Consider the following 27,061-nt stretch of genomic DNA (forward strand, 5'->3'; position numbering starts at 1 on the left):
CAATATAACAAATAGTAAGGACTAAATATCTTACTTGGTTGAGGTGCAAAGAAGAGATTCCTCTTGAGAAATTTCCAGTTATTTTAGGTTAAGTCTGAATATGATTTCCTATGGGAAGACTTCTCTGACTCGACTCTCTTTCCCTCAAGTGTTCATTCAACAGCTAAGTCTATTTTATTTCTATACTATACTGAATATTATGTTTATATCTCTGTCTCCAACACTGGACGTGAAGACAGGTCTTAACTTGATCTTGCTTGGTTTTGTCAGAATCCATCAGAATATCCAGTTTTAAGGAAAGAAGAGGCAGTTTGTGTTGTTACAATAGGGAATTCTGTGTGATTCTACATTTGAAGGTAGAAACGCAACAAGAACATCACAAGGAAGCTGGTTTTAGACTCTTCTTGGTTCTGATCTGAGGCTGCTGATAAGTCAGAATTTTGAAGGTGATTATTCACAGTCTTTACCCTTGGGCCTCTGTTCTTTTAACTATTATTGAAGTCCCATCTTTTAAAATTAATGACCCAGTATGAAATTTCAGAACAGCTAAAATTGACTTGTCTATTTACTTACCTCTTTTAAATGTAAAATAAAATTGCATTTGTGTGTAAAATCCCCCAGCACCAATGAAAATGGCGATTCTACATTTTCTGAGAAATCTCTTTATTTGTCCTCTGGGAGATCTTAAACTTTAGTTGGCTTCTATTAAACTTTTATGAGAACAAAACGAGTGGATGACTTTTCCTTCAAAGAGGTAGTTTCTATTGTTTCAAAGAAACAACACATTGTTAAAACAGAACATGTCTTTTAAACAAATTACTCAGTGTTGCTTCCCAAAAAAAGAGGGTGGGGGTGGGGGAGGAGTTTGAGGAGATAACCAGCATCATTCCCAAATTGCATAATCTTAAAATTAGGTCAAAATTTTGTTATTTATTTATTTATTTATTTATTTATATCCAAGTTAGTTAGCATATAGTGCAATAATGATTTCAGGAATAGAATCCAGTGGGGTTTTTATCTGACTTGTCTGAATATTGCCTCAAATATCTTCCTCAGGGGGCCTAAAATGCTATTATAAATTATTATCTTTATGTGAAGCATTATTCTCCTTTCACTGTCCTGTTTCAAAATGTAGATACTCCTTGGAGCAGCGATGTATTAAGGACACTGACACCATAGGTCCTGGAGTTGGGCGCTGGCAGGTAGGGTAGGGAGCTCTGATCTCAGGGTTATCACTCTGCTATTTAATGGTTTTTAACCTCTGCTCAGCCATGTGTTTTTAATTGAAATCAAATCCTCTGCCTAAAACCAGAAATAGGAACAAATGGAGCAAGTAGTTAGCGTATTAAGGTCGACACAGTTAATGTCCCAAGTTGACCAGCCAGTCATTTTGTTCTGGCTTTCAAGATGAACAGAGGGAAACACCTGAAGCTGAAAAGGACCAAAACCAAAACAAAACAGATTCTCCCCACGTGCCTGCAGAAGCAATGCATCCCTGTGGATCCATTTTAGACTTGTGGCCTCCAGAACTGGGAGACAATACATTTTTGTGCCAGGCCCTTCCAACCCATTTTCAATGCTGCTGTCAGAGTAGTCACGTGAAAATAGAGTAGGTTTATGAAAACCCCTACTTAAAAAACCTTTAATGTCTTTATATCATCATTAAAATGAAGTCCTAGTGTCATCCTGTGAAGGGCCCAGCCCTGCATGATCTGGTCCTGCCTGTTTCTCCAGCTTCATCATGGGCACTAGTGATTCTGAGTCAGAATGTCTGAATTGAGAATTTTGCTTGTGTTCCTCACTACCCATGTGACCTTAGACTAATTAACTTCTCCCTGCCTCTGTTCCTCAGTGGGAAGTATCTCATTGGATGTTCCTGAGGATTAATAAGTTAACACGATGCCTGGTACTGTTTAAGCATAGTATAAATTACTAGGTAATCTCATCATTACTATGAACATTCACACATGCCATTGGCACATAGTAGACACCAAATAACATTGAATGAGTGAATGAATGAATGAATGCAGTGTGACATTCACAAGTCTTTCATACACCCTGTTACTTCTCTATGATTTGCAGACATGATTCAGTTTTATTTTTATTAAAAATTTTTTTAAATGTTTATTTTTGAGGGAGAGCGAGAGAGACAGAGTGTGAACAGGGGAGGGGCAGAGAGAGAGAGGGAGGCACAGAATCTGAAGCAGGCTCCAGGCTCTGGGCTGTCAGCACAGAGCCCCATGCAGGGCTGGAACTCATAAGCAGGGCATGACCTGAGCCACTCAGGCACCCCAGAGATGACTCCGTTTTAAAGGAACACAACCAAAACTTAGATGAATAGAGACAACCAAACATTTGGGAACCACATTTTCATTCCTAGATATATAAACTGGAATAAAAATATTTGATTCACTGTAAAGAAAAATGAAGGCCATTTACTCCTGACGGAATATTTAACCATTGTGATACATACCAACCAACATTAATGGGTTTTCAAGCCAGCATTGATAGCTAAGACCTGAAGTTTGTATATACAATAAATCTAAAATTTTATCTCATTTTCTTTACTTTTTAATAATCTGTGGCCTTTTTAAAAAGTTTATTTATTTACTTAGAGAGAGAGAGAGAGAATGCATGCATGAGCAGGGGAGGGACAGAAAGAGAGGGAGAGAGGATCCCAAGCAGGTTTCAGTGAGGAGCCCAGTGTGGGCCTTGAGCCCACCAAGCATGAGATCATGACCTGAGCTGAAATCAAGAGTCACATGCTTAATTGACTGACCCACCCAGGAGCCCCAGTAATCTGTTGCCTTCTAACTGAAGAATAATACTCATGGCTTTGGTGTTTCTATGGCGTAACAGAAACTTGCCCATTCCTAACAGTCCCCTGTGCTCATATTCACTTTTGGGTAGGTACTAGACAATAAGAATACTTCCCATGGGATTTTCATGTAGTAAATGTCAGTTCTGTCAGTTCCTTTGCAGGTAAAGTTATATTTCCCTTAGGAGAGATAATAGTAAACATCTTGTATGCAGGGGAGAGAATATTTGGATTGCTTTGGCTGTCCTTACCAGTGTCCTGGAGTGGGGTGTTGAGGGGCATTCTTTCTACAGAGTTCTCTTCTGCTTTAGTTTAATGGCCTCAAAGTTCTTCATTCTACCTTCATATGTGAATGCTTTAAGAGTTGAACTTATTTGAATAAGCATTTCTTGGGAGGCTAAAGTATGTTTTTTTTAAACTTTCACCTTCTAGTTTTTGGCTAATATATGGAAAGAAAATAGTTTGGTCAGGTTTTTTCAGGTATAATTTACATACAGGAAAGTTTACCCTTTTTTAGTGTACTGTTCCAGTGTTTTGACAGAGACAGGCAATCACCAGCATTATCAAGATATATAACATTCCATCACTGGCCCCCAAATTCATTCATGCCACTTTGTAGTGAACCCCTCCTTCCAGCTCCAGTTCCTTGAAGCAAATACTCTTTTTTCTGCCTCTGTGGTTTTGCCATTTTCAGGATGTTACATTAATAGAATCATTATGTAGTCTCCTGAGTCTGGCTTTCTTGATTTTACATTTAGATATATTGTTGTATATATGAGGAGTTAACTCTTTTCTATTGCTAAGTGATACTTCTTTTTATGGATGTACCACAGTTTACTTATCCATTTATCTGTTGGAGGAAATATGGCTTATTTCCAAGTTTGGATGATGATCAGTAAGGTTACTAAAACCATTCACACACATTTTTTTAGTGTAAACGTATGTTTTCATTTGTCCCAGCTAAATATCAAGGAATAGGATTGCTGGATTGTATATTGAGTAGGTATAACTTTATCAGAAACTGCCAAACTGTTTTCCAAAGTGGTTGTAGCAGTTTGTATTCTCACCGATGGTGTATGAGGTCCCATCAATCCACATGTCACCAGCACTTGATATTATCAGGTTTTTGATTAAAACATTCTAATAGGTACGCAGTGACATGTCACTGTGGTTTCAATTTGCATTTCCATAATAACTGATGATGTTGACTATCTTTACATGATTGGTTGACAACCTTATAGTTTCTTCTGTTACAGTTATTCCTACGTTATAATCTATATCTCTATAATTTTAGAGATACTATTAAAATTAGAATTTATTTATAACTATTTGCTGCTACTGAATAAAATTACATGTGTTTTCAATTATTAAATGTGAATCCTAAGACCTTGCTAAATTCATTAACTCTAATAGTTATGTTGATTCCCATATAAACCATTATGTCATTTGAAAACAGTGATGCTTCTTTCCTGATTATTATATCTTTTACTCCTTTTTCATGCCTTATGTTAATGGTTATGAAGTATGGTAAAGTGTTGAAAAGAAGTCATTAACTGGGCATCTTTTTCTTGTCATCAAGGGAAAAGTAGTCAGATTTTACCATTAAGGATAACAGTAGTGGGACACTCGGGTGGCTTGGTTTATTAAGCGTGTGACTTCAGCTCAGGTCATGATCTCAGTCCTGAATTCGAGCCCCATATCTGGTTGCTGTCAGCACAGAGTCCACTTTGGATCCTCTTTCCCCCTCTCTCTGACCCTACCCGCTTGCACTCTCAAAAATAAATGAACAGTAAGTATGATAGTAGCTATACATTTTTCATAGATGCCCTTTACCAGATCAAGGATGTCTTCTAATTTCAGTTTTCTGAGAATAATCCTCGTTAATAAGTGTGGAATTTAAGTGCTTTTTCAGCATCTATTGGGATGATCATATAATTTTCTTTTTTGGTCTTTTAATATGGTAAATAACAATGATTGGGTTTCAAATGTTAAGTCCACCTTGCATTCCTGGGATAAACCAAACTTGATCAAAGTCCAATTTGCTTGATTCAGTTTTCTAATATTTCATTAAATATATGTGTTTCTAGATTCATGCGGCTATTGATGTGTAAGTTTTTTTTTGGTAATATCTATTTTAGGTTTGTTATCAGTGTCACGCTGGCCCCAAATAAGAGGAAAAGTGTTTCCCCCTCTATTTTCTGAACAAAAATTGTGCAACATTGGTGTTATTTCTTCCTTAAGTGGTTGATAAATCTGACCACTAAAACCATCTGGGCCTGGAATTATCTTTGTGGGAAGTTTGTTGAACAAACTTCAATTTCTTTCAAAGTAAAGGACTATTTAGATGTTAAATTTCATCCTGTTTCACTTTTGATGCATGCTTAAAAGAATTTGTCCATTTCATCCAGTGTCAAATGTGTTGACATAAAATTGTCCATAATCTCTTCTATTATCCTGTTAATGTCTACATTTCTATAGCGATATGCTCTTTCACATTGAATTCTCTGTATTTTTTTCTTCAGCCTAGTTAGGATATATGAATATATATATTTATTGTCATGTTAAGGAGCATAAATCAATGCTTTGCCTTTGAATGGCAACTTGGAAAACTGGTTCTGTGCTTCTCAAAATGGGATAGTTAACACCCCTGAAGAAGTCTGATCATTGGAAACCACAGAAATACTATGGCATATGAATTTTTCTACGGAAATTAAGTTATTTAAAGTGATGTTAGAAAGACTATGCTTAAGTAAAATCTGCATCATATGTTTCATTTTTAAACATAATTGGGAAATTTCTTGGAAATGTCCTTTTTGAAGGATTTGGGACTTAAACTCCCACTCCTTTGCCGCTTTATTTACTCTTCTCAGCCCTGGAAAAAAAGAGAAAATCCAAGAGAGAACCCAAGAGATAATACAATCCAAGTTCTTCACTTTGCACCTGCAACAGCTTTCTGACTTCACATAAACCAGGTGGGAAATTAAAACATGAGCAGTCATTTCATTTGACCAGAGGGCTTACATTTAGAACAAGTGTGTCTCGAACCCTGTGCTTACGTCCTGATGAAATGTCTCAGGCAGGAATAGTAATACTAACTGAGCATTTCCTCCTTGCTGGAGAGTAACATGACATGTAAGCCCGGCAACCTAAAACAGGTTTTATTGACAGTCTCATTTTACAAGACAGTGACACTTGTCCAAGGACACACAGGCATGCAATGCAGATGGGCGTCTGACCACCTCAGGGAAAGAGAAAGGTGTGGGGAGATGGGATTAAAGTAAGTAACAGACCCTCGCCCCTCAAGACCCCCCAGCAGCACGTCCCGGGTGAAGGCCGCCTTCCGGGGCGCAGGAAAACTGCGCGCTTCCACAGGCGGCGCCTTAAGGAGGCCGGAGGGGCAGAGAGAGAGCCCGCTGGGCCCCGCCCACACCCTGCTGCGATTCCCCATTCGCCGCCGACAGACGCACGGCGGAGACGTCACGGCGCACGCCGTCCGGAAGTGCGTGAGCTGCGATGACGACGAAGGCTGCGGCGGGGCTGGTAAGTGGGCGCGCGGGGGGCGTGCGGCAGGCGTGCGGCCGCGCGCCACAGGGAGGGCTGCTGGGCGACTGCCGCGGCCGACCTTCCCCCACGCAGGGTCACCTGGGGCGACCCTGAGGTGGTGAGAGGGCTCCTTTACACCGCGGAACGGAGCCTAACGTGGAGGTCGTGCGGCCGTGTCCCTGCCACGTTCCAGTGACTGCAGGCTGATTCACCGGGCTTCCCCGGGAACTTTCCCTTCCTCGAGGCCGGGCCCCGGAGGGTCTCACTAAGCTTTTTCGGTCCGGCACCTGGTGTGGGACACGGCACATACCACTTCAGGGCCAGGGTCCTTAGCGGGTTTTTCTGATTTGAGGCGGAGTTGGATGGAGACTGTTTTTCTTCCCCACGTGGTCTGGATGAGCGGAACTCGCTCCACCTCCTGGTGGGCAACGCCGCGTTTTGAAAGCTGCTTCCCAAGGAAAGGAATGGTTCTCCAGTGGTTTCTTTCGGAGTCAATTGGAATCCTGTTGGTCCCTCAAAGAGGCCCACTTTACATGGAAAACAGGGTGTGGGTGGGACTCAGGAGCTGGCATAATGGGAGGGAATGGTGAATGAGGAAAAAGTGGGAAGCAAAGACAAGTCTTGGGGAAACATGTATTCTCGTGTCTAGGAAATCTCCCTGGGTCATAAATCTCAGGGGCAGGTGGGGAAGTACAGTGATAAACATCAGTGATTGTCCCATGTTTTGGAGGAGGCCAAGTGTTCCTGCAAGTGTTTGAGTTACATTTTCTGCAGCCATCTGCCCTTAGCAGACCGCTCCCCTCAAGCCTTAACCGAAACCCACCTCTCCAGAGGGTATTGTAGCAGTAAAATGTGAGGACGCGAGTATAGTAGTAAGTGCTTCAGGAGTACAAAAGTGGACAGCTACAAGCATAGATCTAGTATAGGTGTCTGCCTCTCATATTGTCACTGTTTTCAGTTTTTTCATCTGAACAGGAGATGAGAGTCTCAGTTAAATAAAATTGCAGTAGATCCCTTTGTTTCCCTTGGCTTGGAGATTTCATTATTGTGCATGCATGTTTCTCTCCTAGATGTATAGTTGGTGACTTTGTCCCCAGATGCTGAGGTGCCTGAATCCCTGGCGCAGGCCACTACTGAGCTGTAGTTGGAGTAGGCTGTGCCTTTTCAAGCAGTATCTGTTTACAATGAAGTTGCAGTCTCCAGAATTCCAGTCACTGTTCACAGAAGGATTGAAGAGTCTGACAGGTGAGAGATTAGGATGCTTTCTTGCTTTGGAAGCCCATGTGAATGGAGAAGCATAGGGTTAAAGTTTTTTAGCCAACACTCGAGGGTTTTGTTTCGTTTTGTTTTTGTTTTTGTTTTGCTGTTGACCTAACGAAAGAAAAGTTTACCATGGGTAATCCAAAAGTAGCCAAAATGTAAGAGTCCAGCAGTGACTTCATTTACAAAGCACGGCTTTTCTGTATATTGTGCTAAGTACTTCACGTACATTACAAGATTTGGCTTACTAGCTTAATGTGTAGATATATTTTGTTTTGTGGATGAGGAAACAGTCTTAGGAATGTGCCAACATTTTTATAATAACTGGGGAGCTGAATTTTGAACTTGTGCAGCCTTGTTTGCAGAACCCAGCTTGTAACCACCAAGCTGCATTTCCTGCCTAGGCAGAGGAGGCAGAAGGAAATAGGAGTCCCCTCTGTTTGTGCATGTGCAAAACTTACCTGGAAGGAGCAAGGGAAATGACTTTAGCTAAGTGCTTGATTACAGCAACTTCCATTGCTTGTCACAGTTTTCTCATTCCTTATCTTGGAATATCAGCCCAGCTGTTGCCGAAGCAGCCACCCTGATGTATTTCAAAACCTGTGGTATTTTAGTGGCCCGTAAGAAATTCACAAAGGTAGATGTATGTAGGAGCATGGCTTATACAGTGGTTTGCAACCCTAGCTGTCTATTAGATTCACTTAGGAAGCTTTTAAGATCTACAAATGCTGGGATCCCACCCTGACCCACTAAACTGGAATCTCTGGGGAGGATGGGCATCTATATATTTTTATAAGAGCTCCACTCTATTAATCTGATGCACAAAAGGTGGAGGAACCATGGCATTATATTCATTCCTTGTATCAGTTTATTCCCAAAGCTACTTTCTTATTCTTGAAATTAGATGATTAAAAAAAAAATTTTTTTTTAACGTTTATTTATTCTTGAGAGAGAGAGAGAGAGACAGAGTATGAATGGGGGAGAAGCAGAGAGAGAGGAAGACACAGAATCCGAAGGAGGCTCCAGGCTCTGAGCTGTCAGCAGAGAGCCCATTGTGGGGCTCGAACCCATGAACCGTGAGATGATTAGAGCTGAAGTCGGATGCTTAATCAACTGAGCCACCCAGGCACCCCCCCCCTTTTTTCTTTTAATTTTTTTTTTTTTAACGTTTATTTAGTTTTGAGAGACAGCGACAGACCATGAATGGGGGAGGGGCAGAGAGAGAGGGAAACACAGAATCTGAAGCAGGCTCCAGGCTCCCAGCTGTCAGCACAGAGCCTGTCACATAGATGATTTTTTAGATACACGTCAGAGGTCAGTGCTCCAGAGCTTGTTGATTCATATAGATTCTTCATGTGGTCTTGAAGTCGAGGGCCTAAAGCTGATACTTGCCTGTGGGTTTTAATTACAGTGAAAAATGCTAGAAACTCCCAGTGCAATAGAAGTATCAGTCACAACGTGTGATGTAAAGTTTTCTAGTAACCACATTAAAGGTAAAAAGAAATGGGTGAAATTAATAAATTATGTAATAAATAAATTAATAATAAAATGAAAATTATTTTAGTAATCATTTTATCAACTTTACTTAAGATACTATAATTTTAATATAAAATATGTGTAAAAATTATTAAGGAGACATTTCACATCCTTCTTGTAACAAGTCTTTGAAATCTGATGGTTAGCACATACTAACCATCTTAATTCACCGCATTTCAAGTGCTCAGTTCAGTAACCACATGTGCCTGCTATTTGAGCAACACGAGTTTAGAAGCTCCAAATTTGAGTTGAATTCAAGCTTGTTCTTTCTTTATATGCCTTTCCCAGCTCCTAATCTTCCCATCTTCAATTGCAAGAGGCCTCTTGGAAGAAAGGTGCCAAATGCTTGGATGTAGGTAATTAACTGTTGGTGGCCTGTTTCAGGTCCTTCTGCATTTTTCTTTTGGAAACAAGACTCTGGATATTGATTGCTATAAGTTCTTGAACGTCTTTTATTTTAACAATTTCATTTGGCTTACTGTCACCTCAAGAGTTGAATTGTCTCCACTTTAAGAGGTGAAATCCTAAGGATTTAGAAACTAAATAGGGTGGAAAGATACAGGTAGTTTATCCACAGGGTCTTGTCCTTGAAAGACTGGCAGATGGGAACATGGACATTTTCTAGACTTGACATTTTTAGGCTATAGTGGAAGTAGCAAGAATGGAATCTTTTAGTGCAAAGCTCAGTCAGTTAGAAAATCAAATAATTGGTTTTGTTTTTTGCTACTTTCTAAAGACCTGGGTGTCCTGGTAAATAAAATAAGATGTTCTCCATGAAAACAACACTCAAAAACACACACACTAATGATGGCTATTGTGTGGTGATACCGTGCAGTTAAATACCATATCAGTTCTCAGATCTTAATAGCTTCTTTGCCACATGTGAAATTAGTTTCCAGTATGTAAGAATTTGGGAAACTAGGATAGTAGATTTTCTGTACCCTATATAGGATTTTATTATTTGTCAGTTTATGTCATGTAATTTGTTTTTCCTGTTGCTTGAGGACAACACTGTAGAGGTATATTAGGGGCATATAAGATTTTTTTTCTTCATTCTGTACATGAGAATGAAGTTCCAAACATAGTGGTTTTTGCCTACATTACGTGGTTGGTGGACAAGCCAGAGCTTCTGTGGTCACTTGGCTATAGTCCATAAGCAATGCTGGGGATAAGTACTCAGCAGTTAGCTTTTAACTGCTTAGGTATATGATGTCATAAAACCATCAAAGTAACATTTGGGACAGTAGGAACACCTGATCACTCTTGAAATTTGGGAGCTTCTGTATATTGGTGGTATGTGGTCATGCCATGGGATGGTCTTACACTTCGACTCACTTTCTGTACCCCCAGCCTTCAAAACTCAGAATTCAAAACATAAAGCACAGAAGTTAAAACTTTGAAAGTTAACATAAAATTAAAATACAGACACATAGAAGTTTTCTGACACGTGATGTCCCATGGTCTTTTGTATTGCTAGCCATAATTAAAAATCGTTTATTATCAGATGTGGCAGTTGAAGCAAATTAATAGCTTTGGAATGATGAAATTATGCATTTCTTGAGTCTCAGGCTTAAATTTACAATTAAATTCAGTTGCATTAGGTATTTCACTGAGTATGTAGTTTATAAAACTTGTTGGAATGTGGATTTCTGTAAGATTGAATACAACAGTAATTGAGGGAAAAAGGAGTGTCTAAGCCTGATAATCCCTACTCTTAGGTCCGTATAAAATCATTGGTTTCTTACAGTTTTTATGACTGTTCCACACAAGCATATACATATGCCTTTATATGCCTTTCTCAATTGTATCATAATGTTAGAATCGTGAGTTTTTTGGAGATAGTTATCTATTTCCATATGGCTAATCAAAATGATGACTAGATTATTTTCAATTCTGGATCTCTTTCTATAATGCAGTTAATTTATTAGGTGACTTTGAACTTAAAATTTTATTTTAGTGAGCCAGCATGAAAATCTTATAACAGAGGTTATCTTGTATTCAGGCTTGACCTTCTTCATCCTGTTAAAGTAAGTTCAAATGAAAGTAAAACTTGCTCATTTTTTGGATTTCAAAATGGTTTCTTACTGTGTTAATTTGAAGGAAGAAACCTGTAAACAATACACATTTCAACGAGGCCACTCTAGTTTTTTTTTTTTTTTAATTTTTTTGAATCTAGGATATCACAGTTAAGTTCTCTGGTGAGCCATGTTGGTGTAAAGATGAGTAAGATAGGTTTTCTACCCTGAGAATGAACAGGAAATTTTAGTATAATTAGTACACATAAAACTAGGTTACTGTGATAGCTTAGAAGAAATTCAGTCAACTCTGCCATCAGGAGAGGCTTTCTAAACTGAATCAAAAAAGATGAGTAAGGATAAGGATGAGATAGATCAGTGTTTTTTCCCACTCTGGGTGGTGCCCATTAGTGAACCATAAAATCGATTTAGTGGTCATGACCAGCATTAAAACACAGGGAAAGAGGATACAGTAGATGAGATTGTGTGGTGTGTATTTTGTGAAACTTCGTTTTAAGTACAAGTGATTGCCATGCAAAATGCCTTTCTTGGTGTGGGTTGCGCACCAAGACTTTTCACGGCCAGCTGCTCAGCTAGATCAGTAAGTGGGGAAGGTGTTTGGGTGAAGTGACCCGTACGAGCAGTTAGATGGAAACTACCAGGAGAGTTTGGTGAATGTAAAGTGTGATGCAGAGATTAGTGAGAGATGAGACAGAAATGGGTCAGGAGGCCCTTGTATAATGTACTGACGAAATATGGATCTTGCGCTGGGAGTAGTCAGAGGAACAGTGGCATAGCTTAATCACATTGATAATTTAGAGCCCTATGTCTGGACTGTGGAAGCTGGATTTAAGGGGGCTGGTGTAGCCCTCTTGTTCAGGAAGGAGATAAAGAGACTGTGAACTAGGGAGAAATGAGGGTAGTGTCCAGAAATAGTATGGCAGTCCTTCACTTTTTGGGTCCTGGACCTCTATAAATCTCATGAAAACTGGAGTAACATAGTTAGGGGCCCTGAACCCCATATTAAAGGAACCCTTAATAGCGACAGATAATGGGACTTGATAAATATGGAGTGAAAGAAGAACACATACTCCTGGGAAGGACTTAGCTCTGGGAGAGCTTTTAAGGTAAGGCCAGGAGGCAGAGGGTGGGAGCATTTGTTGCTTTGTAGCAGATTGTTTTAGATAGTCTGCAGAGAGTGGGGCTGGAAGGTTTAGGAAGAATAGGTAGAGGAGGAGGAGGAGCAAGAGCAGATGAGGGGTAGGGATGGAGGTTAACGTATCGGGTTGTGATTAGGGATGCCACAACTCTGATGGATTTCCCTCAGTGCTAAATAGGTGAGAGTGCCCACCAGCCAGAGACCACAAGGAACACACCAGGTGCGTTGTTACTGCAGTGAGGGAGAACACCAACCAAGGAGAACCTTGGAGTATCTCAGCAAAAGGTTTTTAGAAAGAACTTCTTGTAGGATTTGTGCTTGTTTCGTGTTTTGGGGCGGGTGTTAAGAAGTGGGGCTTTGCTGTGGGTTAGGTGGTATCAGGCAGCAAGGATAAATCTGATGCGTGTCTTAATTCTTACCTAGGAGACGAGAACCCAGCACTCTGCTCTGTTAACCGATGGGTAAATAAGGAGCAGTCCCATGTATTAATTGTCATAAGGTGGTGCCTCTGACAGTGTTTGTGTCTCTTCTGTGTTCAGACATGATTACTAGTTGTCTTGTCTTAACTGATTCATCATGGTCACCGAGTGGACTTGTCTGACGTGGATGTTCTCTGAGATGATGTTCAGCAGGAGAGCGCTGGGGCCCAGTTGTGGGTGCCAGGCCAGCTCGTGTCAAAACCAAGGCTTAGGGGGTCATATATGGCCATTTCCTGGATGTCATTCTCACTAGGTACCATATGATGTCCTTTAGTCATTATGTAATTATAGTAGACTTTGTCTTGTCCACTCTGGGTTTCCTCTACTGAGTTCCTTACAGTAGTTCCAGCGTTCATATGGCTTTTCTAGAACACAGATAGGAGCAGATATAACATCATGTGCACTTTTTTTCTTGGCGGATTCTTCATTGTAACATTATCATACCTGGTGTGGTAGACTAATGTTGTTTGACAGTTACATAGTTTTATGCATGAACATACAGTTGCAGCATCAGTACCCAAAGAGAAATAGGTGTAAGAACACCTCACAATTCTGAAATAGAAAAAGCAGTTATTCACTTTACTTTTTGGTTGTAATTCAAATCTGTATCGGTGACATTGGGAGTATTGTGGAATTCGGAATTATCTTCCAAATCTGCCAAGAAAATTTCTGCAAGTTCCCTGTTCTCACAGTTGTGACAGGCATTCTACTATAGGTAAGTCACTTCATTTCTGTGGGCCTTGTTCTCCTAATTTTTATCTGAAAAGGTTCAGTTAAATAATCTCTGCTGTTCCTAATAGATGGGAAAAACTTTGTACTTACGTAATTCTTAAATACAGTGAAGTAAAAAATATTCTTTCTCCTCTCAGATTTATTTGTGAAAGAAAATCATGAATTAAGAATAGCAGGAGGAGCAGTGAGGGATTTATTAAGTGGAGTAAAGCCTCAAGATGTGGATTTTGCTACCACTGCTACCCCTGCTCAGATGAAGGAGATGTTTCAGTCTGCTGGTATTCGCATGATAAACAACAAAGGGGAAAAGCATGGGACAATTACTGCCAGGGTGAGTGAAAGGTTTGACAGCAATTGCATTGCCTCTCCTTTAATTTTTATAATTTTTATGTTTTTTTCTAGGTTTTAAAAAAAATCAAGTAACAAAAAACTAAAAAAATATGTCAGTCTTGGGGTGCCTGGGCGGCTCAGTGGGTTAAACGTCTGGCATCCTACTCTTGGTTTCAGCTCAGGTCATGATCTTGCAATTTGTGGGTTTGAGCCCCACGTCGGGCTCTGTGTTGACGGTGCAGAGCCTGCTTGGGATTTCTCTTTCCCTCTCTCTGCCTCTGCCCTGCTCTCTGTCTTTCTCTCTCTCTAGATAAATACACATTAAAAAAAAAAAGTCATTTTCTATCTCCCTCTTAAACCCTGCATCCTCCTTTGCTGTAGCCTCCTCTGCTGTAGCTAGTTGTTATGGTACTTACCTGTTAGCCCCACGGTTCTAAAAAAGACCTTTCTCTGCTGCAGTGTTTGTCTTTGTTTCAAATTTCCCGGGTGTAAGATGTTGTCTGCTGATTTCTGCACAGGAGAGCAGCTCAGCTTTCTTAGCAGCAGCACAGGCACTTCTCCCTTGTCTTCTCAGTGTACATGTACCATCATTTTTGGTTGAATTCATATTCAATGTTTACATTTATAACTATGGTTTACTGCTGGATTGTAAAGTGTATTGTGACTACCTTTCTTGGGTGATTTTGGTTTCCCTGCAGTTAATAACATTTTTCTTTTACGTAGCTTTCTGTGTGCCACTGATTCATTCCTCTACTCTGTAAAATTCTTAGTAGAGTAAACCAGAGTAAACCCGTCAAGTTTCAGTTCCTTGTTTTGAGCCACCTCACCTGGTGCATTCTCTCCTCTCATATCTGTATGTTCTGGGCGGGCTCCTCATTCCTCATCTCGAGATTTCCCTGCACCAGATTCTGGGAATTTCCCGGCCTCTTCCTTACTAGACTGCCTTGGTCCTGAGTCCTGTGTGATATTCTTTCTTGGTTTTGCTCTCATTAAAAAAAAATTTTTTTAATGTTTATTTATGAGAGAGAGAGAGAGAAAGCAGGGGAGGGGCAGAGAGAGAGAGGGAGACACGGAATCCGAAGCAGGCTCCAGGCTCTGAGCTGTCAGCACAGAGCCTGATGTGGGGCTCAGACTCACTAACCTTGAGATCATGACCTCAGCTGAAGTCGGACGCTTACCCGACTGAACCACCCAGGTGCTCTGATTTTTTGCTCTCATTTTAATAGTTTGAAACCTGGAAAAGTCTTACATGTCTGAAAATATTTTTATTTTACCTTCACACTGGTCTGTTAGTTTTACTGGTTGTAGAATTTGAGGCTGGCAGTCATTTTCACTCAGAACTGTAAAGACTGTTTTCCACCTGCCTGTGTTGCCACTGGGAAGTCTGAGCTCATTCACATTTCTCTTCTGTTTGAGACCAGATTTTTTGCCTGCCCTGAAGCCTTTCTGATCTTTTTATCAGGTGTTTGTAGTTCCAAGATGCCGTGCTTGGTTTGTATGTGTTTTTTCATTCATTGTGTGGGGACACTTAGTGGGCCTTCTTGTATTCCTCTCCTCATTTCATCCCTTTTGTTCAGTATCTTCAGCTTTGGAAACTCCTGTGATGTTGGATATTGGATCACGGGGTCTGAGCTTCTATCTTTACCTTTGTCTCCTAATTTATATTCTCCTATCTTTGTCTTTCCATGAGATTGCCTTAGCTTGATCATCCAGGTTTTTTTGTTTTTTTACATTTATTTATTTTTGAGAGAGGCAGAGTACAAGTGGGGGAGGGGCAGAGAGAGAGAAGGAGACACAGAATCTGAAGCAGGCTCCAGACTCCCAGCTGTCAGCACAGAGCCCGATGCAGGGCTTGAACTCACAAACCATGAGATCATGACCTGAGCCGAAGTCGGACGCTTAACCAGCTGAGTCACCCAGGCACCCCAAGAGGTCTTTCTTCTTTTGAAAACTTCCTTTTCTTGTTTCAGATGCAGTATCTTATTTCCTTTAGGATACCAGTTAATAGTTACTTGGATAATGTCTCTCTTTCCTCTGAGCTTTTTCTGTCTTTCCTGTTGGCTTTCTTTAACTGGGTTTGGTTCTTTCCTTACGTTTGTGTGATCCTCTGGTGTTTGTAAAGTGACTTGAGAGATTTACTCTAGTTTTGTGTGGGAAACATCAGCCAGTTGTGGGACCATCACTATCCATATGAGTAGGCCTATTCCTTATTCCAGAATAAATCTGGTTATTAGCATTTTGAAAAACCAAGTGGGGAAAGGGAATAAAGGTCATGTTGATTTTCTTTTTTTTTTTTTTCCCCACTTAATCTTGTTTTCATTGGGGTGCTTCATTCCCACTGTATCTGGTGTCCCAAGGTGTAACCATTTTTAGGCTAGCCTTTCTAATGAGGTAATCTCTGGTTCTTTGCCTGGGTAAGGTAGGCATTCCAGGGGTCTATTTCTTACAGTGATTTTCACATAGTCTTCATATTTCTTTTTTAAAAAAAATTTTTAATGTTTATTTATTTTTGAGAGAGAGACAGAGCACAAGTGGGGTATGTAGAGAGGTAGACAGAATCTGAAGCAGGCTCCAGACTCTGAGCTGTCAGCACACAGCCTGACGTGGGGCTCAAACCCATGAACTGCGAGATCATGACCTGAGCCGAAGTTGGACACTTAACTGGCTGAGCCACCCAGGCGCCTCAGTCTTCATATTTCAAACCTTTTACTTACCACTTGCCGTGAGAGAAAACGTGTGCCTTAAATTCTTGAGTTCTAGAGCTAACTTGTTTCTAGAAAAGAAATGAGATTGAGAGGAATGCCAGAACAGACTTCCAATGATCAGTAGTGGTTTTCAGCTCTTAATGAAGAGATTCCAAATTCCTGCATGGCATGTAAAACCCTTTGCTGTCTACCCCTCAGTGCTAACATGCTGTTTGTCAGCTATACTTTTTTGCGCAGATAATATCCCTTCTTTCTCTCCACTGTGCCTTTGGTCATCTTTTCTCTTGATTTGAAATGTTATTCTTACGTGTGCATGTGCAGATCCTACTTAGTTTTCAGGGCTCAGCTCACATGTCAGTCGTTCTTGAAGCTACTCAGCTTTTCCCAGCTGAGGTAATCTTTCTTCCCATGACATATGTAGCACTTTATTTCGACTTCATTGATTACCAGTAAGTGAGTTGCAGGATGTGTTAAGGGTTTGTGTTTTTTCCTCTTTCAATCCTTTGCTCAGTGGTATATATGTTGTAAATTGATAATCAGCTCTTTGCAAACCAGAGTTATTATAAAATATTTCAAAGTAGCCTGAATTGAAATTGGAAGAACTAGAATATACTGTTTTAAAGGCCTCCTCACTCCTCTGCCACAACATTTGTTAGAGCTGTCTTTTTTTAAACATCAGACTCCCTTTTTTTTTTTTTTTTTTAAAGTTTATTTACTTATTTTTGAGAAGGGGGAGGGCAGAGAAAGAGAATCCCAAGCAGGCTCTCTGCTGTCAGTGCAGAGCTTAAATTCGGGGCTTGATTTCACAAACCGTGAGATCATGACCTGAACCAAAATCAAGAGCTGGACGCTTATCTGACTGAGGCACCCAGGTGTCCCAAACTCATCTTTTCAAATTAAGATGCATTTATTTTTTAAAAATATTCTTTGGCTCTGTCTTTGAATATTGTGGTTGTCTTTCTATTTCAAGATACATGTGCAGTAGGTGACTTTGAAAAGAAAGATGTATGTGTCAGAACTCATTTTTTTCAGTTCATCCAGTGTTCTAAAAACTAAAAAAAATTTCGTTACAGCTTCATGAAGAAAATTTTGAAATTACTACACTGCGGATTGATGTTGTCACTGATGGAAGACACGCTGAGGTAGAATTCACAACTGATTGGCAGAAAGATGCTGAACGCAGAGATCTCACTATAAATTCTATGTTTTTAGGTAATATCTGGAGATCATGTTTTAATCCATTCTGTCTGAAAGCTGCCTTTTAAAGTGAATCTGCATTCTGGAAATGTCCTCCAACCTGGGAAGTTGCATTAGTTTCATCTAAGAAACAGTGTAGCATATGGGTTAAAAGATGATTCTGGAGCCAGAAGTCCCAGGTTCAAATTCTGACTCCATGACTCACTAGCTATAAAAGGAGGATGTTAATATTAGCTTCCGTTGTAAGGCTGTTGTGAGGATAAAAGAAGTTAACAGTTTTAAGTCCTTAGAACAGTGACTGGCACATGTACACATTCAGTGTTAACTTACTAATTGCATCTAAAAATGGTTAACATTTCAGGTAAGAAAAATGCATGTCCCCCATGTCACTCTCCACTGCACATCTTTCGTGGGTTCCCACCCTAGCTCTTCTTCTTCTGGTGCCTGGATGCAGACTGATAAATGACTTCAGCAGCCTCTCTGTTGCTGTGCCTCGGCACAACATCAGACTCTTTCATGGCATTGCATTTTAGGAATCATCTTGAATCAGAGTTTCATGCAAGAGAAAACCTGTTTATCATCTCAGCTTGATTTTTGTGTGAATGAAGCCAGTGAGACTCATAGTAGGTGAATTAAGTTAGTGCTTAATTGAAGCATTATTTTTTGTACTTTAAGTTTTAGGCAAGCCCTTTATGTTTAACACTTTGGATTAGAAAAGAGAGATGAAGCATCCACTTTTCATAACCTGGTTGTGGCAGCAGTAATAGTGAAAGGATGAAGTATAGGTTTCCTCGCTATCCAAAAGTATTCTGTGTCACCTTTCTTAAGTTGAAATGGTGTAAGTTGAGGAAGCAATTACTATTTCATCAAAATGAAAATCCTTTTCCAGATTTCTTTCAGGTAGTGAAAACAGCTTTTAGAGTAGGTCTTTTGTAAAGGCAGCGTGGCCTAAAGTGAACTTTCAGATAGTGGAGAAAACCTGTAATAGTATTTGCTTCATGGGATGGAGAAGGGGGTTGTAGGTGGGATCTCCTGCTAATTACATTAAAGATGATGTCTTTAGAGCACCTGCTAGGTTCTGAGTCACTTGATACACTTTATCTCATTTAACTGTCAGGAAAACTTCATTGAGGATAAAATCCATTTTATGAGGAAACAGACTGAGATGTTAAGTAACTTAGCTCAGGTCACAGACTACCATGATTGGACCTTGGGTTTCCATAGCCTACATGATTTATCAGTCCAGTTGGTGGCATGTTGTCCCTCCGTTATGTGATCACACTCCCGGTGTTCATTTCTTCTTCTTTCTTAAGATTTTTTAACATTTATTTATTTTTGGGAGACAGAGTATGAGTGGGGGAGGGGCAGAGAGAGATGGAGACAGAATCTGAAGCAGGCTCCAGGCTCTGAGCTGTCAGCACAGGGCCTGACTAGGGGCTCGAACCCATGGACTCCCAAGATCATGACCTGGGCTGAGGTCGGACACTTAACCAACTGAGCCACCCAGGACCCCCCCTCCCCCCTTTCTTTTTACCTCATTCTGACTTAGGGTAAACTGCTGCAACTACTGCAATGTATAAAATCTGTAACTAGCTTCTCCTAAGCATACCTAACTAAAAGAAGTTAATAATTCTTTTTCAGTATACTGTTTTATAAAAGTAAAAGCTGTTCTTACTGGTACTACTGTTTCACTGTTTCCTTTCTTTTTTCTTTCTTTTCTTTCTTTCTTCTTTTTTTTTTTTTTTTTTAAAGTTTATTTGTTTTGAGAAACAGTGAGGAGAATCCCAGGCAGGCTCCATCCACATAGTCAGTGCAGAGCCTCACACGGGGCTTGAACTCATAAGCTGTGAGTGCGTAACTTGAGCCGACACCAAGAGTCAGACACCTAAGCAACGGAGCTACCCAGGTGCCCTGTACTACTGTTTTCTACCATTTGCTGAGCCCTTGTAATGTGCCGGGCATGGTTCTGAGCACATCACAGCAATTGAATCTTCCCAGCATCCCTATGGAGCAGATACTGCTATTTAACCTATAGTAATTTGCTTAAAGTCATGCAGCTGGTAAACTGTAGAATTAGGATTCCAACCTAAGTGTCCTGGCTCTGGAGGTCACGTTCTTGACCACTACATTATTCTTAGCAACTCTGCTTTATTTCTTACTTTTATGCATTATATTTTGAAAGTGATATTCAGAGCAAAAAACAAAGTGCACACCTATCAGTGTGTATTGTCACTAATTTTTACTTTTTCTGTCCAGGTTTTTTTCAAGCCTTACTGGGTGAAGCATTCCTAGTTTTGCCATTTCTGGTTACTTTGTGTCTCACACTTTGCTCGTTTTATCCTGTGTTTTGTTTTGTTTTGTTTTGTTTTTTGTTTTTGCCTCCAACCTTGATTTTTCCTTTAGTGAAAAGGACTTTAGTATTTCCATGCTCACCAGGGAGAGCCGTCACTTCATTAAGAGAAATTACATTAAGAGACCGATAGACCTCATGTATTTGCTACTTCGTAATCATATTTTTTCCCATTTTCTGTTATTTCTTTGAATTTTGAGCCTTTCAAATTTCTATATATATCAAAATGCTATATAAATCAAAAGTTTGGGAAGTGTTATGCTTGAGCTTACCAGTATTGCATTTGGGATAATCAAAGAGCATTACAGTTCAAACAAATAAATTGACAAGTAGTTGTTCTTCAGAGGTAGCAGCAGTGCCTTTATAAGGTAAAGCATCTCTCAGGATCACTGACCACCCCCCACCACCATTTGGATGATTGAATGGTACCTGTCTTTGCTGTTTTTTTCAGTCCCTAGAGTGACCAGCTGTCTGTTTGCCCGGGACAGGAGATTTTTAATTTTTAAAACTAGCAAAAGTTCAAGGATAACTGAAATGAACTGGGCACTCTACTGTTTGAGGTTTTATATGCCTTATGTTAATTTTTTCTTTTTGTTTACATATGAAAGAACATATTATAGTGGGAATTTTTTTGGTTACATTTCTTTGAATGGGTATCAGGTTCACATGGTTCAGAATTCATGAAGCTTAAAAGGCTGCAGAGTTATCTCCTGATCTGATTCACCATACCCTTGCTCAGTGCAGTCAGACTTGGATTTTTGCCACGTGATAGAAATGTGAAAAAATGTTGCCTCAAAGATTTATAATTTTTTATGAGTAAGGTTGCAAAATATTCATTTTTTAAGGTTTTTAAAAATATTTCCTTAGCTTATTTCTACTGATTTCTTCTATTTATATGTGGTATTTTTATTTATTTACAAAAGCTTTTTGTATATTATGGAAACTTGGTATTTGACTCTATTAACTTAGTATTTTTCTCAGTATGCTTTTCATTATGGTGGTTTTTGCCATGAAGGCACCTTTGATTTTTGCGTGGTTGAATTATTTCCTTAAGGCTCTGGTGTTGTGGGTGTGTGTGTATCTAATTTTAGTTTCTTGGTAAATCCCCATGCAGTGTAAAATCTGCATATTAACTTTGACTCCCCCGTCCCCATACTTAAGTATTAATAGCCTATTGATAGGAAGCTTTACTGATAACAGAAACAATCAAGTAAAACAAATTTTGTATGGTCTATGTATCATACACTGCGTTCTTACAGTAAAGCAAGGTAGAGAAAAGTGTTAAGAAAATGAGAGAAATCATTTACAGTACTGTAAAAATCTACCTCTACGTGGACCCATGTAGTTCAAACCTGTGTTCAAGGGTTAACTGTATATTTTTAAAGGTTTTCCCCATTCCAGGATCATAAATGTTTTTTCCTATGGTTTAGTTTTTCCATTTTATTTTTGCTTTTTATTTTTTCCCCCAGATTATTTTGGCTATTCTTGTTTATTCTCTCATATTTACTTGAAAATCAGCTTGTTTGGTGTCTCGACCCCAATTCATACTAGCGTATTTCTTATTTAGTTCATTCTTGGATATTATCTTTTTAGTTGGTGTTATAAATACAGCCTTTTATTCCATTATGTCTTCTATTTGATAGTGGATATGGATGAATGCTATTCATGTCTATTTTAACTTTGTAACTCTTCACTTAATTTTTACTGTTTATAATAGTTTTTAGCTGACTTTCTTGTTTTCTGGGTCTTACTTGTTAACAGTGATGATATCTCTCCCCGCTTCTTTAATGAATAGGTTTTGATGGTACCTTATTTGACTACTTCAGTGGTTTTGAAGATTTAAAAAATAAGAAAGTTAGATTTGTTGGCCATGCTAAACAGAGGATACAAGAAGATTATCTTCGAATTTTAAGATATTTCCGGTAAGAATTTTTTTTAAATAATGGTAATAGTTTTTAATACCCTGGAGCACAATTCTGAGCATGTGAAACGCACAGGTGAGTGTACAAAATGGTGACATCCCAAATGTCTGTCCCTGATAGATTTAGTAAAATGTGACTTACTGTGAGAGATTACTTAGATGCTTCGTATTTTCTTTCCCAAGGATATTTACTGCATTCTTTGATGGTTTTATATAATTCAGCTTTAAATCATTTTTCTTGTGTCCAGTGTTCTTTTTATGTTCTGCACTCATCATTCATTTCACAGATAATTGAATGCTCACCACAGGCCAACCACTGTGGTGGGTGCTTTGAACACGGAGTAACCGGTCAAAGTCTTTGCCTTCACATGGGTTATAGTTTGAGGTGGTCATGGGAAATCCCTTAGATGAACTTAGTAAGCATGAAATGCATTTCCATGGTTTTGTGGATAGAAATGATTTTTAAAATCTGGGTTCTAACCTTTTTCAAATTTTTTTAATGTTTATTTTACTTTTTATATATTTAAATCCGGGTTAGTTAACATATAGTGTAATAAGGATTTCAGAAATAGAATTTAGTGATTCATCACTTACATGTAACACCCACTCCTCATCCCATCAAGTGTCCTCCTTAATGCAACCTTGCCAGTTTAGCCCATCCCCCCCATCCCTCCAGCAATCCTGTTTGTTCTGTATTTAAGTCTCTTATGGTTTGTCCCCCTCTCTGTTTTTATATTATTTTTGCTTCCCTTCCCTTATGTTCATCTGTTTTGTATATTAAATTCCACATATGAGTGAAGTCATATGATACTTGTTTTTCTCTTATTTTGCTTAGCATAATACACTCTAGTTCCATCCATGTTGTAAATGGCAAGACTTCATTCTTTTTGATCACCAAGTGATACTCCATTGTATATATAAACCACATCTTCTTTATTCATCATTTGGACATTTGGGCTCTTTCCATACTTTGGCTATTGTTGATAGTGCTGCTATAAATACTGGGGTGCATGTGCCCCTTCAAACAGCACTCCTCTATTCTTTGGATAAATACCTAGTAGTGGAATTGCTGGGTCGTAGGATAGTTCTATTTTTTTTTTTAAATATTCTAAGTGGCTAGTTTATGTGTAGTAATATTTTTTACTGCTTAGGATCACATCTGGAGTATTCTGTAACAGAGCCTACATATTTTGTTAGTAAATGTTCTTTAAATTTCAGTATTTGCAGACTGTCTTTGCAAATAATAGAACACAGGCTGACATCCATAGTTACTGTCATTTAATGTACATTATAAATGAATTTTAAAGATGTGTTCATACAGGTATACTTTAAGGCTTCTATTTCTGAGATTACAAGAAATACACTCCTGTGTCTGCAACTAGATGTGTCCTATTTGAAACTCTTTATTAAAAGTATTGAGGGGTACTAGGGGCTCCTGAGTGTCTCAGTCAGTTGAGCGTCCGACTTTGGCTCAGGTCATGATCCCATGGTTCATGGGTTCGAGCACCTCATCGGGCCCTGTGCTGACAGCTGAGAGCCTGGAGCCTGCTTCAAATTCTGTGTCTCCCTTTCTCTCTCTCCCTCCCCCACTCACACACACTCTCTCTCAAAAAATAAGCATTAAAAATTTTTTTTAAAAAGTATTGATGGGCACAGACAGGCATACTTTGTACCCTGCTCCATTGATGGCATTCTGGTGTTGTTTTGGTGCCTTTCCAAGAATGCTATTTTATTCATTCAGTATAGGTACCAGTTCCAAGAAGTACATTTGCTAGCCATTCTAAGTGGCTCAGTGATTTGCAAATCAGACTGAGCAGAGGGTTTTACTTCTTGCTAATTACAGAATGTTATTTACATTTTATTGGATCTCAGTTTTGTCATCTGGGAACAAAGAGAAGGTAGAGAGAATTGACCAGATGATTTCTAAGGCCCCTAATTCTGTTGTCTTGTTGTCTTGTAGTAGAGGTATGGAATAGTACCAGTAAAATGAAAAACTAGATTTTTGCTAGTGATATGCCAACTAGAGGTAACATCGTCTGAAAATTTTGTTTTGTAGGTTTTATGGGAGAATTGTAGACAAGCCTGGTGACCACGATCCTGAGACTTTGGAAGCGATTGCAGAAAATGCAAAAGGCTTGGCTGGAATATCAGGGGAGAGAATTTGGGTGGAACTGAAAAAAATTCTTATTGGTAACCATGTAAATCACTTGATTAACCTCATCTATGATCTTGGTGTGGCTCCTTACATAGGTGAGAAGAAGTTATAAAATATTTGAGATTTTGACAAAGAGATACCTGGTTTACAATTTCATAAGAATGTTTGACTAATTCCAAAAGGAGAAAGAGAGTATTTTAAAGTTGGATAAACTGAGATCACAGGTAGGAGGACACAGCTCAAAGACAGCACAGCACTGAAGTAGGACACAGTGGCCTCTGGTATCAGACCTGGGTTTGACTGATGCTTTGCCGCATATCAGCTTTGTGATTTGGATTAGTTCTTTAATCATTAGTTGTTGAATCTAAAAAAGGGGTGTGAAAATAGTTGCATCTATCTAAAGGAAGGGCTGAGACATTCAGTGAATTAATACATGTGAGGCACTTAAAGGGTAACATATATGGAAATTAATGTTATAATGTTCAGAAAGAACAGTGGTATATGCTACCGCATACTTAAGGAAACTTGGGTGTATTTCAAATAGTTATTGAATGGTGGGTGGGGGGTGGATGTTGTGTGACAGTAGCTCGGTGAGAAGTCAGTAGTGTCACTTGTGCGTCTGACACCACCGCCTCTGGAAATTAATGTTTTAGGGCTCCTTACTGTAGGTCTTGGGGGGATTATAGGAAAGAATAGCAACAGTTTATCAGTGGTTTACCTGTAAGATGGGAGCATCACACTGAACCAGTGAGTTCTAGTGGCAGGACATTTAGTATACTATAGCCGTGATTGGTTGAGGAGATTAATGTGTTTTATTAAATTTATCCACTGTAAAAAATAAAAATAGGTGAAAAATTGTTTTTGTCCCTACAGGCTTACCTACTAATGCAAGTTTAGAAGAATTTAACAAAGTCAGTAAAAATGTTGAAGGTTTTTCACCAAAGCCAATGACTGTCTTGGCCTCATTATTCAAAGTACAGGATGATGTCACAAAATTGGATTTGAGGTTGAAGATCTCAAAAGAAGAGAAAAACCTTGGTATATTTGTAGTTAAAAACAGAAAAGATTTGGTTAAAGCAGCAGATAGTTCAGAACCATTGAAACCCTATCAAGACTTCATTATAGATGTAAGTATATACAGGCTTGGTCAGAACTAATTTATTAATACTAAGACCCAGTGTGTTCTGTGGATTTCATTTATTTTAAGTGAAAAATTTCACATTGGTTATTTACCTTTTAGGGTAAGATGATTAGTAAGCATTCTAATGTGTGGTGAAACTAAGTGTTTGATTGTGGCACTCAGTCTAGGGAATCTGATGCAACGACCCGTGTGTGTGAACTCCTGAAGTACCAAGGAGAGCATCGTCTTCTTGAGCAAATGCAGCAATGGTGCATTCCTCCATTTCCTGTGAGTGGCCATGACATCAGAAAAGTAGGCATTTCTTCAGGAAAAGAAATTGGGGCTCTGTTGCAGCAGTTACGAGAACAGTGGAAAAAAAGCGGTTACCAAATGGAGAAAGATGAACTCCTAAGTTACATAAAGAAGAGTGAAAATTGATGAGAGCGGATATTAAATAGCAGAAAATTTTTGGTAAAACTAGTTTGTTCGTTTTTTTTTTCCCTTCCCTCTTAGATTTAAGAGAGACTTGAATATATAGCAGAATAAAAGCCAGCGTAGAGGACCTCTTCAGATGAGTAAAGGTCTTATTTTGTGAGATCTAATTATATTTTAGGCAGTAAACTGAAGTCTACCTCCTCTTAATTTGATTTATATCACTGAACCCTGTGATTCTTTTGGAGTAGTTCCTACTGCAAATAGTATAGTTTCCCCCTGTTGTAATCTGTCTAGGCTTTCTTCTTTTTTTTTTGGTATAGCGTGTTACTGATTGATCTTAAAACGTGGTAACTCGATAAAAGTGTTTCTTAATGTTTGTAATTGAAATAACTGCATTATTTTATCGTTCTGGAATCCAGGTAAGAAGTGAAACTTACAACAGTGTGTTGATAACACAGTAGTTGACAAAATGGCCTATATAAAATAATGAAGACCAGATGTGTCCCAAGTAGCTGGCATTCGTATACCCAAAACTTGTTCTAGCAAGCTGTTTTAGTATGTAGTTGATACTTTTGTCATAATTTATGCATGCTAGGCCTGAGAAAGATTGGCTTGACAGTTACTCTTGAGCCTATTATTTTAATAAACATTCCCTTTGGAATTGGAAGAGAAATGTGTGTGGTATGTGACAGTATATATCATTACACATACACACATATTCTACATACTGACAAATTAAGGTCAGTGTTAACTTTTTAAAGATGTGGCCTACATTATAATGTCCGTGAACAGGCCTGTACATATGGTCTTTTAATTTCTTTTTTTAATGTTTCTTTGTTTATATTTGAGAGAAAGGGACACAGAATCCGAAGCAGGCTCCGAGCTGTCAGCACCGAGCCCGACGTGGGGCTCGAACTCATGAGGTGTGAGAGACACTTAACCGACTAAGCCACCCAGGTGCCCCTGCACACATGGTCTTTTAAAGTAAAAGGTTTGAGCTCTAAATGTTTTCAGTAGGTAAATGGGTGCAACGTATTATTTCAGCATTGTGACATTTTACTTTTGTGTAGCCAGACAGGTCAGTAATTTAAGTCCCACTTAAAAATAGTGTTATATGCTTTTTTTGTTGTTTTTTTTAAATATCAGAAACTTTTATTTGCAAGTGTCAGTAAACAAAATAGAACATTCTGTGAGGTTACACCTTTCAGATGGCAAAAGTAAAAGCAGTGTTCCTTCTCTGTGACTGGTTTCAGTGTAGAGATGTGCTTTGCTATTGGAAATAAGTTTTAGTTTAGTGTAAGACTGA

The 27,061-nt window shown here is 39.1% G+C and overlaps 2 protein-coding genes across 8 annotated transcripts in view; one reads left to right on the forward strand and one right to left on the reverse strand.

Annotated features, from left to right (window-relative positions):
• Positions 1 to 6,227: 6,227 nt before the first annotated feature.
• TRNT1 (tRNA nucleotidyl transferase 1) lies at positions 6,228 to 26,422 on the forward strand. 5 transcript variants are annotated; one of them, XM_042930014.1, is made up of 8 exons: positions 6,228 to 6,358; positions 7,432 to 7,606; positions 13,680 to 13,873; positions 17,651 to 17,789; positions 21,920 to 22,046; positions 24,102 to 24,295; positions 25,074 to 25,327; positions 25,504 to 26,422. In XM_042930014.1, exons 2-8 carry the CDS (start codon positions 7,459 to 7,461, stop codon positions 25,756 to 25,758), a joined length of 1,311 nt encoding a protein of 436 aa, XP_042785948.1. In that variant the 5' UTR covers positions 6,228 to 6,358; positions 7,432 to 7,458; the 3' UTR covers positions 25,759 to 26,422. The 5 variants fall into 5 exon arrangements, with proteins under 5 accessions (XP_042785948.1, XP_042785949.1, XP_042785950.1 ...); XM_042930015.1 differs by lacking the exon at positions 6,228 to 6,358 and adding an exon at positions 6,390 to 6,782; XM_042930016.1 differs by lacking the exon at positions 6,228 to 6,358 and adding an exon at positions 6,390 to 6,639.
• The window catches only part of CRBN (cereblon), a 38,584-nt gene continuing 24,806 nt past the window's right edge, over positions 13,284 to 27,061 (reverse strand). For all 3 annotated transcript variants that reach the window (XM_042930012.1, XM_042930008.1, XM_042930011.1), the window contains one exon: positions 13,284 to 13,362. In XM_042930012.1, coding sequence (XP_042785946.1) covers positions 13,321 to 13,362 — 42 coding nt within the window. In that variant the 3' untranslated portion in view covers positions 13,284 to 13,320. The remainder of the gene's footprint in view (positions 13,363 to 27,061) is intronic.

The sequence above is a fragment of the Panthera leo genome, chromosome A2, assembly GCF_018350215.1.
Source record: "Panthera leo isolate Ple1 chromosome A2, P.leo_Ple1_pat1.1, whole genome shotgun sequence".
Taxonomy (NCBI): domain Eukaryota; kingdom Metazoa; phylum Chordata; class Mammalia; order Carnivora; family Felidae; genus Panthera; species Panthera leo.

Excerpts from the sequence above, each read along its gene's own strand:
- TRNT1 (XM_042930014.1), top strand. The coding sequence starts at position 7,459 with ATGCTGAGGTGCCTGAATCCCTGGCGCAGGCCACTACTGAGCTGTAGT. Across the intron at positions 24,296-25,073 it reads TGGTGTGGCTCCTTACATAG|GCTTACCTACTAATGCAAGT; the intron begins GTGAGAAGAAGT and ends TTGTCCCTACAG. Across the intron at positions 25,328-25,503 it reads ATCAAGACTTCATTATAGAT|TCTAGGGAATCTGATGCAAC; the intron begins GTAAGTATATAC and ends TGTGGCACTCAG.